Source organism: Puntigrus tetrazona, chromosome 24 (assembly GCF_018831695.1).
Source record: "Puntigrus tetrazona isolate hp1 chromosome 24, ASM1883169v1, whole genome shotgun sequence".
Lineage (NCBI taxonomy): Eukaryota > Metazoa > Chordata > Actinopteri > Cypriniformes > Cyprinidae > Puntigrus > Puntigrus tetrazona.
In genome coordinates this window covers 17,801,246-17,821,401 of record NC_056722.1, presented here as the reverse complement: position 1 = coordinate 17,821,401, position 20,156 = coordinate 17,801,246, and the positions used below count along the sequence as shown (strand labels likewise).

At 36.1% G+C, this 20,156-nt stretch overlaps 2 protein-coding genes across 3 annotated transcripts; both read right to left on the bottom strand.

Annotated features, from left to right (window-relative positions):
• Nucleotides 1-208: 208 nt before the first annotated feature.
• Nucleotides 209-15,551, bottom strand: drd3 (dopamine receptor D3). The gene is made up of 8 exons (XM_043227096.1): nucleotides 14,817-15,551; nucleotides 13,796-14,096; nucleotides 11,556-11,668; nucleotides 9,782-9,918; nucleotides 7,537-7,730; nucleotides 5,720-5,791; nucleotides 3,748-4,111; nucleotides 209-1,044 (listed from the first exon to the last, which is right to left on the bottom strand). The coding sequence occupies exons 1-8, from the start codon at nucleotides 14,855-14,857 to the stop codon at nucleotides 848-850; spliced, it is 1,419 nt and encodes a 472-aa protein (XP_043083031.1). The 5' UTR covers nucleotides 14,858-15,551; the 3' UTR covers nucleotides 209-847.
• A 1,904-nt stretch (nucleotides 15,552-17,455) lies between these two features.
• Nucleotides 17,456-19,870, bottom strand: si:ch211-161h7.8 (thiosulfate:glutathione sulfurtransferase). 2 transcript variants are annotated; one of them, XM_043227098.1, is made up of 4 exons: nucleotides 19,666-19,870; nucleotides 18,281-18,403; nucleotides 18,024-18,186; nucleotides 17,456-17,886 (listed from the first exon to the last, which is right to left on the bottom strand). In XM_043227098.1, the coding sequence occupies exons 1-4, from the start codon at nucleotides 19,796-19,798 to the stop codon at nucleotides 17,832-17,834; spliced, it is 474 nt and encodes a 157-aa protein (XP_043083033.1). In that variant the 5' UTR covers nucleotides 19,799-19,870; the 3' UTR covers nucleotides 17,456-17,831. The 2 variants fall into 2 exon arrangements, with proteins under 2 accessions (XP_043083033.1, XP_043083034.1); XM_043227099.1 differs by having other exon boundaries at nucleotides 19,538-19,676.
• Between the last annotated feature and the right edge of the window lie 286 nt (nucleotides 19,871-20,156).

Genomic DNA, 20,156 nt, shown 5'->3' with positions numbered 1-20,156 from the left:
ATGTTTGGTAAAATAAATGCATCCATGATCATAAGAGACTTAACATAGGAACATAAATAGCCACAATTCTAAATGTTAGTGTATGCGTATGTTTTTATATCTTTATTTATATTTATGTTTATTTCAATATTTTTATCACAAATCTAATCTAGGCTTGTGCAAAATGGATTTAAGGCTTTCATGTATATATTTCAGGTGACACAAGGGCTTATGGGATTCAATGTAGCTTTAATTCACAGCACAAAATCATGTTTCATCCATAACAATCATCACCATCTCTTCTCTTTTCAATGCTGATGCAGTTGGATCATGAAACGTGCCCTTAGAAGGTAGAAACCATTAAAGCCACAACACAGTCTTGGATCTTTTTCTACTTCACGCTTGTCTGGTTCACCTGCTTTATAGTCCCTTTGGCAAATCACTAGTCTTTTTAGCCACATAAATAGTTTTCTTTGCTGTTTTACAACTGAAGAGTTTCAGTTTCAGCTCAATTCAGCTTCACTCAGTGGTGTGACACATGCAAACACACGATGACCTCAGAATTCGCTCTGCATGCGACAAGGTTGTGAGATGCTGAACAAGATCCAGAAGATATTCTAGGCTTTGTTATTGAGCGTGAAGCACCGTCTGGAACTCCAGATTGGCCTGTGATCTCAAAAAGAACTATGGAGTTTGATGAAGATTCGGATGAATGCTAATCCACAAATCGCAAGTGTAGTGAATTTGAAATCACCTTCAGATTGTACAAGGTCTTTAATATCCTCCGCACATGGCACTTTGTATCCCAAAATGAATCCATAATGTCTGGAAGCTGCATTGAGCATTATATGGGAATAGAGCCGATGGTTTAGCAGCTCAAGATTTTAATAAAGGCTCTGCGGAACTCAATGTTGAACGTGGTGTAGATGACTGGATTGAGAGCACTGTTGACGTAGCCGAGCCAAGTGAAGGCGCTGTAGACCTCAGGAGGAATGTAACAAGCTCTGCAGTGAGTGTTTAGGATGTGGGTCACAAAGAATGGCAGCCAGCAAATAAGAAAAACCCCTGCAAGACAAAAACCACAAACAATGAACGAACAGGAACACATAACAGTAAAATGTGGCAACATCCATTTTGAAAAAAGCTAAAGTGCATTTCTTTCAACTTTCTTCTTTTGTAAGGCACAAAAGAAATAAAGCCACGAGGCATTTTTTTAGATAAACGACTCCTTGAACTTCAACTTGTAAGTGTTTTCTGAAAGTGACAATCTGCTTTGTTGAATCGGAAATAAAAAACAGGTGTTTTTGGCACTCATGAACCTTGACCACTGGCAAAATAGTCATGTGACAGCCTTGACCAATTGACTTTGAACTGAGGCAGCTGAGCCATTCCCCCGATCCAAGACATCTGTCTCCATAAGTGTGTGATTTAATTTCCTCCTCAATTAAGCAGACATCTCAGATTACCATCAGTGTCATTTATCACTGACTCATGGGTCATCAGTCGACACTAATAGAGCCAAATTGGTTATTTGGTACTTGATGTTGTATAAAACTAGTATGTTGGAGTCTGACTGTACTCTGGAGATGTTGCATGAAACTATTGGCATTCAGCATCTTCATTTTTCCCCAGGTGGCTTTTTGTCGCAATCTGACAAGCTGTAACTCATGCCAGACGCAGACTGAGCTTCACAGAGCGACTCCGAAACCCACTTTCAAAATGTCAGATGAGAAACTAAGTGAATCATTGATTGAAAAAATAGTATAGTGACATGTGCCCGATCTGGTTGAAGGGTGGAGGCGTCAGGACACCTGATATGAAAGAAAAACAATTTTGCAATAGGGAAGATAAAAATCACGGAATCAGTTTGCTGTATGCAATCAGCAAGACGATGAATTTCATAAATTACATGTCCCTCCCCGTCACCTCTGAGATGTGAGAGAGGGATGAATATCAGGGTTGATAATGATGTGTGACAGAGGTCGAGTTAATCAAGTCAGTGGAATTACAAAATAAAATGCTGATAGCTTCACATGGGATTTGATCACAGGATGACTTATTCTCAATGTGTCGCACCACTAGACTTGTTTATTATTATTTATTTACAATACTTTTCAAAATGATGGGGTTGTCATTTTTTTAAGGGGTAGTTCACCCCAAAATTTGAATTCTCTCATTAATTACTCACCATCATGTGTTTCAAAACCACTAAGACCTTCAGAACACACATTAAGATATTTTTAATGAAATCTAAGAGCTTTCTGACTCTGCATAGACAGTAACGGCTTTGATAAACTTCAAACGAAGTTCTTCTTCAGATCGTTCTTTGATTTCATTTAAAGTACAAATTTTATTTTTAATAAAGTGATCCTTACTGCTTCTCTGTGCTTTGATCATGGTAGTACCCTTACTGTCTATGGAGGGTCAGAGAACTCGCGGATTTCATCAAAAATGTCTTCATTCGTTTTCCGAAGATTAACAAAGGTCTTACAGGTTTGGAACAACATGAGAGTAATTAATGGCAGAATTTTTCATTTTGTGTTTACTATCCTGTGTATCCTGAGCACCAAATCATCACTATTGAACAATCATGTGACACTAAAGAAGTAGTGGCTTTTGAAAATTGAGCTGTGCCAACACTGAAATAAATTACATTTTAAAATATATTAAAATAAAAAAACAGACATTTTATTTATTTCAATAAAATGCAGCTTTGTCATAAATAAACGACTTTTACAAACAATAACAAATCATACAGACCCCAAACCTTTTAACAGCATCTTATGTATCTTTGACCTTCAATTAGATCTAAGTAATCTTTTGTTGTAACTTATTATATAATGCATGTATGATCGTACCTGGGGCATGAGAGAAAACGGACAAAGTGAATTTAACCTTGACAATTATGAATACAAATGGCCTTGGGCCAAAACAAGAATATAAAATGAGACGGTTTTCAAGTTGAGCATAAATGAAATGTCGCATCACTGTGTCACTGTTGTCATGATGCTTAGGGCGACTAATGGAAGTCAAAATAACAAGTAAAGTCGGTATGCAAATAAATGCAGGAAGCAAAACCAAACACAATAAATATGCAAATTTTACAATGATGTTATTATTGGCAAACGTTCTAACAGTGTTAACCAAAGGGATTTTCCAACTTTTTTTTAACAATTCAATCTTATAATAGCATACAATATGAGGAAATTACAGCCAAGGAATTTTCAAAGTCTACCAACCAGTTTGAGCTGTAATGTATTTGTGGAAAATAAATATAAATAGTAAGATAAATTTCAATAGCTCAGTAATAAGTTAAAGTGCACAGTCTCTCTTGACTTTAAAGGGACAGTGCACCTGAAAATGAAAGTTCTAGTTTCTAGCTTTCCTTAGATCTTTCGTATTTGGTTTAACAAATTTCTATATATTTTGGCTGGAAACAAGACAAAAACATCTAAGCTAGCTAACTTAAAAGAATGGAGGTCAAAGGGGACCAGAAACTGTTTGGTTATACACATTCTTCCGAATATCTTCTTTTGCATTCAGCAGAAGAAAGAAATTCATACAGGTTCGTAACAACTTGAGCATGATTTTCAAAACAGAATTTTCAGTTTTGGCTGAACTATCCCTTTAAAGAAGTAGCATATAATTTCTGCACGACTAACCACATCAGAAATGCTAAAATAACATTTGTGTGTGTATATATATATATATATATATATAAACAGGAATCTAATAATAGAGCCTGTACAAGCAGCTCTGGCCTCTCACCCAGAACGATGGCCAACATCTGGGTGGCTTTCTTTTCCTTGGAGTGCATACTTCTACAGCGGACCTGGCTGGGACACACCGTGGTGCGAGCGGGCCGCAGCGGACGCAGGGTGGTGTGTGTGCGTCCGTTCGACAGCTTCTTCACCTCACAGCTCCTGGCTGTCACCTGCTCCTCGTCCCCACCCTCTTCTTCATCACGGTTCGCGTCTTGCTCGGTGCCAGCGAAGGAGGCCGGGCTGATGCTGCAGTAGTTGAGTGTTATCACAGGAGGCAGCAGCGAGTTCTCTGCAGGGGCGGTTTGAGGCCGCTTACGCCACGGGCAGCTGGCGAGGAGCCCCGGACGGATCACCTGCTCCTTGGTTTCCTGAACAGATAGGGAGATGAAATGCAAGCATGCAAACTTCAAGGTGCGCCGAATGTCTTTATTCCTGCAAGCGTGTCTGTTCTATAATTAATTAGCACAAGGAGGAATGCTGTCCTCATTTCCTCGAATAGAATGATGTCTTCTCGAGGACTGTTAAGTATTTTTGTTGCAACGTGAAGCTGATTTTAAATCGCCTTACACATTGGACTAGTTTTGGATTATTTTCTTGACTTTGCAATTTTGTAAGAAAGGGCAACGAACCAGTAACCCTCTGGCTACTAACTACACATTTGCTGTTTTTCCAGTCATATCTTATTAAAATCACTCATGTATAATTTTCAACCTTTTCATTGGACATTAAATGAGAAATACTCAACATTATTGAAAATTAGACTTTCAAGAAGTTATTTAAAAGGATTTTTAGTCCCCATGTATAGCAGATTATCTTTCCCAAAATCAACAAAATATTATTTTTTTCTCACCCTACTGGTAAAATGTTTTTGCATTGTTTTAAACATACACGTAACAAATTGTTGCCACTTTCAGACATATTTTTCTGAATTTCTTATGAAATGTTATTTCTAAGTAAATTTATATTCTTATATTATCTAATTATAAATGAAAAAATAATCAAATTATTTTATTCTATTATGTGGTTATTATATATTTTAAATATAATTACAAACATTCTATATATGCTGTATCATTCAAAGATTTCAGTTTAAAAGTTTGTTTTAATATTTATTTGATTTGAAATTAAATCTTTTGAAACATTATAAATGTTTTCAAATGCTTGTGCCTGTGATCAATTTAATAAATGAAGCAGTACAACTGTTTTTAACATTGATAATGTTAAGGAATGTTTATTAATCACCATATCAGCATATTAGAATGATTTCTGAAGGATCACGTGACGCTGAAGATGATGCTGAAAATTCAGCTTTGCCATCACAGGAGTAAATTATATTTTTAAATATATTAAAATAATTTTTTTAAATTGTAATAATATTTAATAATAGAACTGTTTTTACTTTATTGTTGTCAATAATCATCATTGGTGACCATAAGATTTAAAAACCAGTATCTTTCTTCTTTATATCCACCCCGATCTAATGGGTGTACATATCTTACGAGGTGGCTAATTCAAATGTACGAAATAGCAGTGAGGTTGTAAGAATTTGTACGACTTTTAAAATGCATACAAATCGGTCGTGAGATAACATTGTTATATCACAGCTCTGATCCCAAGCACATTTTCTGTTTTCACTTTTGAGTCCTAACTTTGATGTGCCTCCTGTGGAAACATTTTCAACAAACAGAGGGCATCAGCGAAGGAAGTAAATCACCAGCCAAACAAGTTGGGGGCCATACGTCAGAGCCACAAATGTTCAGTTCGCAGCTTACAGCCGCAGGGATAAGTCTGTGGAGGCACGGCAACAGAAACGCACTCGCTATGCTAAAACAGGAGGGAGAATGCTGCCAGCAATCTTAAAATACCTTGTAAGATTTCTTCACAGGCTCTGTTGCTCTGAGATGCCTCATTTCATGCAAGATTAAAGTAGTCACACATTTCTATACACACATGCAGACACACAATGGTATACGCACATTTATCACATTGATCCTGATGGGGGAAAGGTCTCTTTTCTCTTTGTGAGTCTCGTCTTGTAAACACGTCTCCTGTGGAGAAATGTTAAAGAGTCAGCGGGTGGAAAACAAAGGCAATGCAAAAGCATGTAAAACTAATTTGGCGAGCAGTAAAAGGAGAAAAAGACAAGAAAAGATGCCAGGATTAAGGCAGGGAAATTAAAGTACGTCACTAATGAAAAAAAAAAAGGTTTTCAGTGGATGCCAATGATGGACTGTGTTGTTTTGCTATGGAATGGATCAACTGTCTCACTTTAATAGTTAATTATTATTAAGAACCTTAATAACTTTAACTGAACAGAATTAACATTAATCGGGTGAATGTGTCTTCATCTGTTATAACTTTAAGGCTCCAGTAGTTCTCCATCCACATCTAAGACAGATACTGAAACTCAGCAAACCCAAAAACTGTTAGTTTTTATTTTATTTGTCTCAAAATGTCAGTTTTAGTTATTATATTTCTTTTTGTAATTTTTCAATTTGTCTTTCTTTTGTCAGTTCAGTTTGTTTTATCAATTTTACATAAACTTATTTTAGTTATTTGCCAAGGAAAAATATTTTAGTAGTTTTAGATAACAATAACAAAACTTACCCTAAAGCTATATTAATATTGGTACTATCCTTTTGTTTTGCACTAGAGGTGGGTGATGTGACAAAAATCACAATATGAGTAATTTTATTTCACAGTAGCTATATATATCATGAATTATTTTATTCATTTAAATAAGGTCTTCATGATATAATCTGATATCTAGATTTTCACATCATTGAAAATATCATGAAAAATAATAATAATAAAAAAAAAAGATTTTCGTCAACTAATTGTGTGAAAATTACACTTTATTAATCAAAGCTCTGTAAATTTGTGTAAAAAGAAATGAAAAGTGTCAGAGTTTTTCTGCCTCTAGTGTTAATTTCTTCTGGAAACTGCAGTATTATTTATTTTGTGTCACTCTAAAAAGTGCACCAAAACCTCTACCTGTGTATTGGCCACCACTATTTTATCTAATACGTCCAGGAGCATCTTTAAATAATAATACCAGACCTTAATGAGTTTCATTGAAATTACAAAAAACATTTTGAAAAATATCACACAAGTTGGGGGGTAAATTGTGGGCTAAATTAATTTGATTTATTTATTTATTTTTCTTAAAACCACCAAAGCTAATTGTTTCATTTAAACTATAAACAGTAAAAACTCAAATTGTGTAAATCAACATACAGTCTGTGCTTGGAGTTCATCTTCTTTATTCAAATTAGACAGAACGAGAAAAGGAGCCTTTTTAACAGGAAGAAAAATATTCAGGGCAGCCTACAAAGCCTTTTCTCCATATCAAATTTTGCTCCAGTTAACTGGAACTAAATCTTGCAATAAAATTCCTAGGGCGCGTAGCTGAATGGCTTTTCTGGAACTTTTCCAAAGACCTGACCGTGCATCTCACTTTCACAGGAAGGCGACGAAACAAAGGCTTTGTCCATTGATAGGGAGAGTTGTTTCACTGAATAAAACAACCAAGTAATGTTTCCTAACAAAGACAGCCAGGATTCCAAGCTTTTTTTTGAATTTAAGCGAAATGTAAAACCGAGTTTCGATCTAAGATTGCCTGCTAATGATTCAACTTAGAGCTTTCTAATCTATACTTGCCGCCGGTAACCGATCCTTCTAGTCATTATGCGCAGTTATTTGTGGATTACGTTTGCTTTAAGCGGAGGAGTGAATTCAAAACAGTTTGAGGAGATCGTGTGTGGAGTAGAAATGTGAGAACATCTATTCTCACCGCAGATGGTGGTAGAGACGATGGCTGAACTTTGCCACTGCCTTGACGGAAGGTGATCCTTTTCCGTCTCCTTCTGAGAAAGATGTAGATGCGCACGTAGACTAGCAGGGTCACTATGAACGGCAAGTAAAACGACACCACGGACGAGTAGATGACAAAATCTGGATTCGAAATCGAGCACACTGCAGGGTCGTCTGCGAAAACAAGCATACAACATGTCCGTCATACTTCGCATTGATGGTGTGTGGTGTGATTCTTTTGTTTGCCGTAATAAAACCAGTAAAATATTCCATTGTCTAACAAAGTAATTAAGATTGGAAAGCGCAGCTATCGGGTAATAAATCAGTGTGGATGTGTGTAACGATGCCAGCTGTGTTGGAAGCATAATCAATACTCTTATCAGCGGTAATCTGCGATGTATAAAATTGTTTCTGCCGCGGCATAATTAGAGCTTTAGAGTCCTTCTCTCCCATCTGTGGTAGAAACAGAACAAATCGCACGCATATCTAGGAGGGCTGTGTGTCTGTGTGCGAGAGATGACATTCATTATATCTCACCGCGAAACTAATTAACTGATTACTCTAATTATATGGATGGTTAATTTCTTCGCAAACTAATTTATCGACATCTGATGGAAGCTCACTGAAAACTGTAGCTATGAAATTAGCCCTCAAGATAAACACTGCAGTGCTTTAGTGTATGTTGAAACTACATGGTTGAGGAAACTATACTTGTAGATTATCAAAGGATACATCATGTAACGTAGCTGCTATGCAGTCGATCTACCCTTTTGATAGTTTGACATATACATTCACGCGGAAAACTCTGTACTTAAAATTGAAATTTATTGGTTTTGCTTAATGGATATTACCAAAAAAACAGCAAACATTTTTCATGTTTTTGAGAGAAGTCTTGCTTATTAACAGAGTTGGCAGAAATGCAGTACAAGTAACGCAACTTGTGTAATAATGTTACTTTTTTGGTAACCAGTTATGTAACGCATTCCTTTTCAATTTACAGGAAAATATCTCAGTTACTTTTTTTTTATCATAACATTTGTGTGTGTGTGTGTGTGTGTGTGTGTTTTCTTTCATCTTGAGGCTTCGTTTTTGTTGTGTAGGGCCTTTACAACTTTTTTCTATTAAAAACAAACAAGCCTTGCCCAGATTTTAAAAGTAATCTAATGCACTACTTTATATGGGAGTACTTTGCTTTTGCTTTTGAATTTTTAAGTGTATTTTTGACCAAATAAATCAGCCTTGTTTAATATAAAAGACTTCTGTTATAAATATAAAAAATCTTAAAGGGTTACTCCACCCCAAAGTGAATAAACGGAGCCATTATTTTTCTTTTATTTCCCCACAAAAAGTATTCTTGTCACTGCATAAAGTTACGGTTGAACCACCGATGGCAGAAGAATTATTTTGACAATGCCTTTCACACTTTTCTGGACCTTGACAGTGTTCATTCATTTAGATCAGTAGTGTTCAGTAGCTTCAAAGATTATATGATAGTTTATAATTATTTTTTATTGTATAATGTGTAAATAATAATTATTTTATTATTAGCATAAACTAAAAGTTGAGAAAATTTGCATGCAGCTTATGCATTTGAAGTTTGTAGTTTCTCCTTTCTAAGAAAATGGACAAAAAACTGATGACTCATCTATGATGACCACACAGATTTTTGTCCAATCAGTTGCTCTCTAAAATGAAAATGTCCCACCCCTAAAACTACCTCCAGTGCTACAGTAATGTAATTAAAGTTTAGCATCTTTTTATTTTATATGGCCCAGAAACAACATTGTAACAGTTTTAAAAACAGGATTGAACCAGTATTTTAGTAAATGAAATGAATCAGTGAATCTGTGATTTGCTGTCCTGCTATTAAAGCCTTGCTGCTTTTATCTGTTACTCCCCATAACTGATTCTAAAACATCTCTTGATTAAATTTGTCACTCTTATTTCCAAACCCATTTGTTATTAATTTAGGTGTTTACAAGATTTCATGGCAGCACTTCTCAATAAGAAGCGGGGATTTCACACCAATATACAACATGTTTCTCAGCTGTTTTTGTTTTAGAAAGCGGATTGTATTGGGCACACTAACTATGCATGGTCATATGGTTATTTCCACCTGTTTGCATTTTATTTAGCATCATTTTTGCCTGTATGAGAACACCTATGACCCATTTTTAAGTCACAGCCCTCTAGTTGAGCTAGAGAGAGACTATACAGAAGCTCACCTGTAGTGTTGAATCCAAACAGAAGGGGGCAGGAGACCGCAAAAGCGAGGACCCAAACTGTTGCAATCATGACTGAAACCCTTTTGCGGGAGCTGTGAGTGGTGTTGTATAGCACCGGCATCACCACAGCCGTATACCTTTACAGACACAAGAATTAATCTCAGAAGAAATGGGAATACCGATAAGAAAAAAGGTCACACTCACCGAAGCATGAAAAGTATGAGTTATGAGATTAAACAACATTTTTAAAGGACCCCGTGAAGTAATTTTTGAATATCACCGTTCATTTCGATATGAAAAAAAAGATCAAACTCAATTTCAGATAAGCTTTCACTACAAAGCTTTTCCGCCACGAAGTGTTAAAAGGAAAACATCTGATTAAAAATGAATAAGTCTCATGTACGCCAGAACACTGAAAGAGAATTTGCAAAATCTATACGCCGAAGAGGGATTAATTATGCTCAAGCCTTTCAACAGAATGATGCACAAATGCAATTGTATTAGCTTTTCATGAGCAGTTTTTATATTTGCAGCACAGTGCCCTTACACTTACAGAATACCACAGAGGAAAGAGAGAGGTGAACCAGGCCGGTCTGAAAGGCATAATCAACCTAAATATGTGCTTTATATTCTCCCCCCAGCTGAATATTTCCCCGCACTCTCATACGCTTTTGTCTTTTCTACTGAATCATTTTCTCTCAGCCTTTCTGTTTTGTCCTTTATAATCAGCTTCTTATCCCTGCCCTCCTGTAACTAATTAAACTTCTATATGTTTTCGCGCTCACGCCATGCAATCAAAATTAAAACAAGAACCCCTCCCAGCTCTGTGTATGAAGGTGATAATGACGCACCTGTCACTTGATGATACCATATTAAAGGAATATTTCAGGTTCAGTAAAGCAAACACGACAGCTTTTCGGCATCATGTTGATTAACATAAAAATGATTTGGCTTTTAAATAACAAAGAAAAAAAAGAAGCAAAAAAAAATGCGGGTACAGTAAAAGTGCATGTCACGTTGTTGTTTGTAAATTGAATTTTTCATTTCAGTAGGAGTCCATGTGAACAGGAATTTCCTGTGATTTCACTGCTGATTTTACATTGTGTTCAGTTATATATACAGATACTGCAAATTTGACCATTACTATTAGACACTTACAATGGAAGTGAATGTGACCCATTTCTGAAGGATATAAAAGCAGAAATGTGAAGCTTATAATTTTACATTATGGCCTATTTTAATTCAAACTTGTGCATTATTAGAGCTTACAAAAAGTTTAAATAATTAGTTTGAAATAACTTTATACAGAAAGGTAAAAGATTTTTACATTCATATTAATTCTCATATTTGTATATTTTCTATTGTCATGTTTTTTGGCTTTACTTTTGAAGCTGTAATTATTTCAATGTTCTAGTGTAATTATTTCTAGTGGTTCAAGATTTTTATTTATTTATTTTTTTTTATAAATTCTGTTCTAAGAAGAAACATTATGCCACAAATGCAGTTGATTATTTTGTACTTTGAAAAAGTTTCCAAAAAGGAATTACCATATACCATAACCATTTTTGGTTCCCCAAAAAAACTTTTTTCTCAGTATGAAGAACTTTTAAATCATTTTAAGGACCGTTTTTCACTCTAAAAAATCTTCTGTGCATGGATGTAAAAGTTTTTTTGTGAAACCATAGATGCCAATGAAGAAGCTTTATAAATAAAGCATGCGTGTAGTAAACCCAGAATAACCTTTCCTGAAAAAGACAGCGAAGCGACTCCCTACCTGTCGATGCTGATGGCACACAGGTTGAGTATGCTTGCTGTGCACATCATCACATCCAGGGTCACAAAAACATTGCAATACAAGCGACTGAAGAGCCAAGCTCCACCAACCACCTGCACAGGTACAACAAGGTCACAATAAGGGCCTAAATGCGCAAAAAGTTAAAAAGCAACATAATTCTAGCCACACTGCCTCAAGGAAGGAAGGAGAGAAGAGTCCCACCTTTTATCAGACTCGTTTTGCAAATAATGAATGCCCCACTGGCAAACAGACCCTTGGTCCATCTCTCAGAGGACCTATAACAATAACGGCCATTCGTGTGGCAAGGGAGGTGTAATAAGGCTCCGGCAGAGATGAATGAACTGTATGCTCCAGAATCAGACTACTAAATGTAGTGCATCATGACGTGAAGATAGTCTTTTCTCCTTTCCTGGCACTAATCAAGAGCAGCACAATGCCTCCTGCAGCCATTCAGGAGATGTGCAGCCAAAATTTAACCGAGTGGGAAGGCTCTTTCTAAATGAAGGTTTTTGTAACCATTACCGCCAAAACCAGGGAAGACGGTTAAAATTACACTGTATTTGCAAGCTAATACATTCAGGTTGATTATAAAATTTTTAACCGGGTGCAATGTAACATGTGTCAATTAACTAAACATTAGATTAGATTAGTTAAAATCTGTTCAGGCCCAAAACTCTGTTTAGGGTCAAAACATACGGCTCTATAGAAATCAAGCGCTGTGTAAATTGTAGCTCTGAAGTAAAAACTGCTGATGTTTATTGACGTATGGAAGAATTCAATCTTTAACCAATATGAAAGGTAATTAGGCCTATTGATTATTTAGATGACACTGAATGAAGTGTGACTTGAGAACCATTATCTGCTGCTCATCTGTCTATAAGCTTTCTTTGCTGCAGGGATGACGTCCCAACCAGGGAAAGAATAATTGGACATAGATTTCCTCAAGATTTTCCTATGGGCTTTTGTAATTGGGTAATTTATGAGTAAAATGAGGTCTGTGGAAAACATACCTTGATGGTACTTAAATGCTTTGTGTCACAGTATAACGACACACTCACGCCTTTTATTTGCATATTACAAACATATATTTTTTTAAAACAAGAGATTCAGAATTCATGTTTTTGATATGGGTTTGTGTGTGTTGTGTGTGTGTGTGTGTGTGTGTTTATTTACAAAATGTTGAAGTATCTTCAAAATACAACGTATACCACAGATTTTGTTTATAAATTGAAAAAAACTCCCTAGGAAAATCTAAAGGGTACCAGAATTGCTCTTCTGGGTTTTGGTGTCATCCCTGCAGCACTCTTTAGTATTGCTTTTTGCTTTTTATTGTTGCCTAAGTCTCGTTTCTTATGTCAATGTCTAGTAATCAACTATTGATTGAAGAAAATGATTGGAACTGATTACAGCACAGACTTATGGATCCCTTGAGACTTGAAGTATTTTTTTTTTTTTTTTTTCGTTTTTGTTTTCAGTTAGTCTTGTGAATTTGCTAAGTTGACCAACAAAAAGAGGCTTTGTGTAAAAGAGGCTTCTGTGTTTCCTGTGATTTCTAAATCTCTAAACTATTGACAATATTCCTTGGGCTTTTTTAATTTTTTGTGAAAAATCGTTAATGTGACTTTACCATGACAGAAGTTGGTTAAAGTTTGTTACATGAAATCACTGCATTGAGCGACAGAAAGCTGATAAGGTTGACAGTGTGACAGTAACCATAGTGTTACAGTATGAGGGAAGCTGAGGGAATAATCAATAGTGCTTATCTAAGCTGTCCTTGCTTCCTCTCTCATTTGTAGCATCTGAAAACCTGATTCAGTCCAAAGAATAGGTTCATCCCTCTATCTCTTACGCAAAGTTAGAAGTCTGGTTCGACACATGGTCATATCTGATGTATAACACTAAAAATTGCAATTATATTCTAGTCAATCAGGTTGTTTGGATGGTTCATGTAAATGTACAAATTTTTAAATTTGATTTCCTGTATATGTTTTTGTAGACATGCTATTGTAAATTGGGATGCTGTTTACCAAAAAGTAGTTCAATCAATATTTACTTAGTTCACAGTACATTTAAAGACGCTTTTGCCCAATGGAAAGGTTTTTGAATCTTAAAAGCTCTTCAAGGTACCGTCAATATCAATAAAGAACTTTTATTTTAATAGTTGTCAATACTGAAATGCTGTGAACTGTAAGGTATACAGTAGGTTCTTGCATACTCACTTCTAAATAGACTGCCCAGGGCATAACCAGTGAGGCAACCAAGAGATCAGCTACAGCCAAGCTGACCACCAGGTAGTTGGTGGTGGTCTGGAGAGCTTTCTCACGAAGCACAGCAATACACACCAGAACGTTCCCAAACACAATAGCCAGGATAAGCAGGGAATAGAGCATAGCATAGTAATTCCTCTTGACTTCTTCAATGCCTGAGATCAGGGTGTAGTTTCCCTCAGGAGTGAGAGAATGCTCTGAGTCATTCCACTGCCATTCACCGGTGCTAAACACTGCCATGAGTGAAGAAGATCTGGGGAGAGAGAAGACTTTTTGACTTTGGGGATCAAGACACAGACATCAAGGGACAGTTGTTTTGACAATATATGTTGTAATATTTCTAGTCTGAAACCTTGTGTTTATATGCAGACGTCCCTGGATTTCATATTCTGCAAAGAGACTAGGAAAACAATTGACTGCTTGAGATGTGACAAGTACTCTGGGACTTCAGATGACATGTTTTATGATTGACAGTGTAGCTTTAATATCTTTTAAAATTCCATTTAGCAATAAAAATAAGGTATCAAAAAAACCTCAGAATATGTTATTCACAGCTGTCTCTTGCATTTGGTTTATAATGAACGAATGAATAAATGCATTACATTCATTCAAGTAAAACACCCCACATGTTTGATGATGTTAATAATAATAATGCATACAGCTCCAATAAACAGATTAGAATTAATTCATCTCAAAGTTTGACTGAATAACAAAAACATTTAGCATTTAACAGTAACATTTAGCACTGCGGATCAAAAAGCAATTTCTCACTTTTATTTCTCATTTCTGCTATAAAGTCACCCAGTAAAGAAAAAAAAATTATAAAATACATATATGGTGGTGATATTCAGCAAAAAACGCGCTCTGATAGCCAGTGTGAACGCATGCATTTAACCAGTCTATTCTGGATAGCATCGATTATCATTCTTTGTTTCATTAAAACAGCAGATTACACGATTTTCAATGCGTCTACCTGTTAAGCTTCTCCAGCGTTGAACCGAGACATAGCCACATCTGAACGCACTTTCTCTGAGATGAAAGTTATCGGTCCAGTCGCTCTTGCGCGAGCCGTTGGTGCCGAGAAGGGCGCTCCATCCTCAGCGCGCGCCGCGCGAGCACAGCGTGTGAAACTTACTAATGCACAGCTCCAGAAATACTTCCACGCGATGCCTTCGTGAATTAAATAACTCTGTGCAGCCAGTGCCCAAATGGTTTCGCGCAGAGCTTGATTCGCTCGGGTGGTTACAGTCATGAGACGAGCCTCGCTCCCGTCTCCAAGAGGTCTTTTACGCACGACGCATCTTTGTTCTCACTAGTTCGGTGCCTGACGGTCGATCAAATACATATTGAGGTAGATCCAAAGAGGTGATAGAATAAAGTAACATCACCAAAAACCCAATTGTAAATCATGCCATGGCTCTAAAGGTATTCGCGTTCCGCTGTCGTTTGTTCACTCTCAGGCTGCGATCACTAACGACTGTCTGGAAATAGCTATTACCTTTGACAGACCCAGCGGACCTGTTAACAGCACAATAACTACAAGTTGAACTGATAATAGCAGGTTAAAATGAATGTCTCATTGAGATTGAAATGCGTAATATTGGGGGTAGTGGACCGGGGCTAGTTGTCACGCCTTTTACTATGGTCATATTTCTTTATTTATTATCTAAAGCCAATTTCTATAAAGGAACGCTTTTAAAGTGTCTTGGCTAATAAACATTTCCACCGTTATTGCCCAGGAAAAAAAATATATAGCCTGCACTGAACACAGGATGCCCAGGACATGTTGTCGTCCAATATAGGGTAATTTATTACAATAGAAGCTGCCATTAAACTGTCTATTATTAGATCAGAGAACTATACATAATAGCTATAAATAAACAGAAATTAAAATTTATATCACTAAGCTCAAAATAAAGGTCACAGAACCTACAAATAATTGTTTCGATACAAGGGCATCTATTGAAAATATTAAACCAGTGGTTGGCAAATGTATCACGTTTCAAAAAATGTGACTTGCCCCTGTCTGACATTTCTGCATAATTTTCATGGTCAAGGATAGGCGTATTGCTCAACTCTTAAGTAAAAGTGTTAGTTGACTAACAATTTTTTTGTTGTTGTTAATATACCATTAGTGCAATAGCTAAAATTAACCATTAAACTGGTAATGTTAGTTAACTGTTGGTTTATATCTGCCCAGGTAAAGTTTATAATGATAACAAATACAACTTTTGAACTAATGAGTTTAAAGTAAAGTATAAAATGTATATGAAGACAATCTAAGTATGTTAATACTAATGTTTTTTGTTTTGTTTAATGTTTGTTTTTCAACTTTTCAGTTTTTCCAATACGCAAATCCACTTCTAGGCTATTTTTTGTGACTGATTTTTGTATTAGTGCCCTGTGACAACTTGCCCCAGTCTCTCTCATAATGGTGAGATGTGAGGTCAGAAAACCTGAAACAAGAGCAAATGAGGCACAATAAAGTGAAATATGAATTTGGAATACGGAGGGGAAAATGACAGCAAATAAACCCCCGGTATATTAAGGGTCCCCCGTGGCAAACCAGCCACGAACCAGCTCAGAGGTGTGGACCTCATTACGGTTGGGGTGAAAGTGACACGAACACATTTATCATAGTCTGTTCTCATCACTCAGGGAAGAACAAGGCCCGGGCTCGGATGAGACGGCCAGCGTGTGCCAAATCCAATCCCTGCAAAGCTATTGCTTACATCTGATGGACTATATACTCGGTCTGTAATTCCACAGTAACAGCGCTATATAAATTGACACTTAAATAATTCTCCCCAAGATGGATGAAGGAAGGTCTGTTGATTTGATTGCAGTCCAATGATAAATGTGCCATCCTTGATCTGTGTTCAGTATCGGTCTGACAGCTATTTACTAAGGTGCAGCCGAGCACATCCTAACAGCCAGCAGTGAAATGAGCATCCGAGCACCTGTGACCGTGAACCGCTGCTTGCTGGCCGTAAACGCCGCTTATTTTAGTCTAATTGCATTACTGCCACCTAGCGGCAAGAACGCGACGCAGAGGGACAAGCTAAATTCGCACAGATGAATAATTCAACTCTCCAGGGCCTTTGTACAAATATTTTAACGAAACACATTTGTGAACACATAGTCACGTTTGTTTTTGCGGCTCAGCGCTTTTTAGCGTTATTTTATTTATCATTTTAATCATAATTAAAACAGCATTAAGCGACTCTAACACACCAAGTCTTTCAGATTCACGTCTTCGCAAGTGGCAAAGCGTGAAAATATTGTCAACTTTATTTTTAGATATTTTGATACTCATTTGTAAATCATTTTGAGCACATTTGTAAATATGCATATATAATCAAATTGCTGTTCAGTGGTTTGATTCAGTCTGAAGGAGACATTTTTTAAATATTTATCTTAAATAGGTTCGCTTCATCCATTTTTCTAATAATCGGCTTTATAAAATATGATTAATATATTAATAATAATAGATGTTTCATTATTCTATTTTAAAAGTAAAATATTCTGATAGGTATACATAGGTATATATATATCAAAATAATAAAATAATTCCAAACTAAAGGTCCATTGATTAATAAAGCAATGTTGAGAGCCTTTTTAAAAATATTTTAATGAAGCAGATTTGTAAATATATATGTAATTATCCATCTGGTTCAGTGTGAAGGAGCAAAAGTATTTATCTGAAAAAGCTTTGCTTCATTGTGATAATCGCCTTATTAAAATATATCATCAAACTATATGATTCTAATACACTCATTAATTAATAATCACATCTTAATGAAATATGATCCAAATTACATAATTGTCGAGCCAATAAACTATATTAATAATAACTCAGATCTTTGTAAACAGCAAAATAAGCAACTTTCTTCAGTTTCCTAAATCAGTATTTTTTTTTATCTTCTATTTCCAGATTACTGGTCCAGTTACAGTGAAGTTAACACAAAACACGGCTCAGTTAATCCTGTTACATCTTCTCGCGCGCTTCCCAATCCATGTAACCGCCTGCGTAATGCCGTGCCCTGAAGAAAACAAGTACCACAAAAAAAAAAGCAATATTTAATCAAGCACATTTGTAAATATGTAATAATAATATAGAACACATGTTACGAGTTCTGGGCTTATAATGAGATCAGTGTGTTTGTTTTCAATAGCTTACTTAGAGAATCCCAAACGGTGAGCAATTTCAAGAGCAGTCAAACTCCTTTTCCCGCTTCGACAATGAAAAACTATGTCATCATCTTCCTTTTTAGGGGCTTTCACCCCAAACTGCTGTTGAAACCGTTGTGGTGCAAGGTTTAGAGACTCCTCAAGCTGTCCCACTGAGAGATACATAAAGTGATCCGTAAGAGTGACTGTGCATACTGAAACAAGAAACACCGGTCCTTCACTTCCGTACAGTACAGAGAGACTTACAAGGAATGTTGACGGAATCAGGAATCTGGCCAGCCTGGAATTCATCGGGATTCCTGACGTCAAATAGCTGCACGCTGTGATTGGCCAGCAAAGCTTTGAGCTGTTTGTACGTCACAACTGACTCTGAAAATGCAAAAGGTCATTTACATTTAGCAGACGCTTTTATCCAAAACGACCCGCAAATGAGGAGTATTTAAAAACGAGCTGATATTCTATTACAGCTGTTCAATATTTGTAAAATTAAAGCATGCCACAGAAAACAGCATTTTACGAAAAATCCTGCTGTTCATGGCTAGTAGACATATAAAGGATGCGTGTTTAGTTAGTGGAATACAAAAGATAAGTCAAACAACTGTTTTGCTATAATAGGCAGAAACTAAAACAAAACAATTGCTAAGTGGTTTAGTCTGTACAACTGACCGCAGCTTAAAGCACAAAGGAGTCAATATATATCTATTGAAAAATAACTAAATAAATAAATAAAAACACAAGCATTCACTTAAGAGAGTGCAAACTTTGATGTGTTTTTCATGAATATCATGGTTAATTACCACACAGAGATAACTGGGAGCTGGACCAAAGTCCATAGGTCCTGTACAGCCTAATTAATGTATAATAAGCGCAGACATCGTTTTATATGTCTTTTATATGTTAATCAATAGTTTCTTTTTAATTTGACTTTTGGACTTCTTAATTTTTTTTTAAATAAAATTACAAATAAATGAATAAGTAATTTAATATTCACAACATTGTTTTTTTTGTTTTGTTTTATTACATATATGCATAAATAATAATTTTATTTTAGCCCACCCCTCCTTTAAGTTTAACAAACAAACGATTGGACCAAAGTTCCTAAATAATAAATTACAGACTATCTGACATAGTAGACTTTACTGAAATATGTTTATTATGCTAAATAAATGGGTCCTTTCAAAATAGATTTTTGACTGATGTTTTAAGTCACTTTTATTTTACTCACATTTATAAATAAATTAAGGAATAAATACAATGACAATTAATGAATAAATAAATAAAAGACGTGCATGCATTAATGTAAATACATATGATAAATACATAAATGCATACATACAGGCATACAAACTATAAATAGTCAACAAAACAAAAAATACATATAGGCCTATATAAATTCACCTAAATATCGCATACTATGATGTGTGTTTTTGGTGAATGTCATGATTGATTATCAAGTAGAGATAAATGGGATACGTAATAGTTCTGTAATAAATCACCTTTTACCTGACATTGCAGACGTCACTGAAATACGGCCTCTAAAAGGTATAATGTCTGCCAAAAGATTGTGTTATGTGTGTATAAATCAAATCCCCTTATGCAGGCTGTAGGCGCCTCGTTTACAGCAGCTCTACCTGGCTCAGGTGGTCCTTCGCTGTGATTGACGGATGAAGTCTTCAGTTCACATGCTGAGATAACTCTACCATGATAAACAGGTTTGTTGAGTGCAAACGCGCACAAACGACGTAAAATCTGAGAAGATACCATCTCTGGTGCAGTCACAATGACCGTGCGAACGAAAAGTTAGTCTGTCTGTTACCTGCTTTTACGAGTGAAGGCGAGATAGATTATCTGCTGCCCTCTAGCGGCATGTAGGACACCTGGAGGATATTTTTAGGAAGGATGAGACGATATGGGGGTACATTTTGCCTTGTAATTATAGAGGCCTTTATCTGATGTGATGTCTAGCCTACAGTCTACAGCGTTAAGGGATCAGTGAGATAAAACAACAATCGCAGTGTTGCGCGTCGCATTGCGCGATCTCATTCAGGTTGCCAGATCCCTTATAATTGTTCGTTTTCCAAACGTGTCATGTGACACAAATCGACATTACATTTTACGCGAT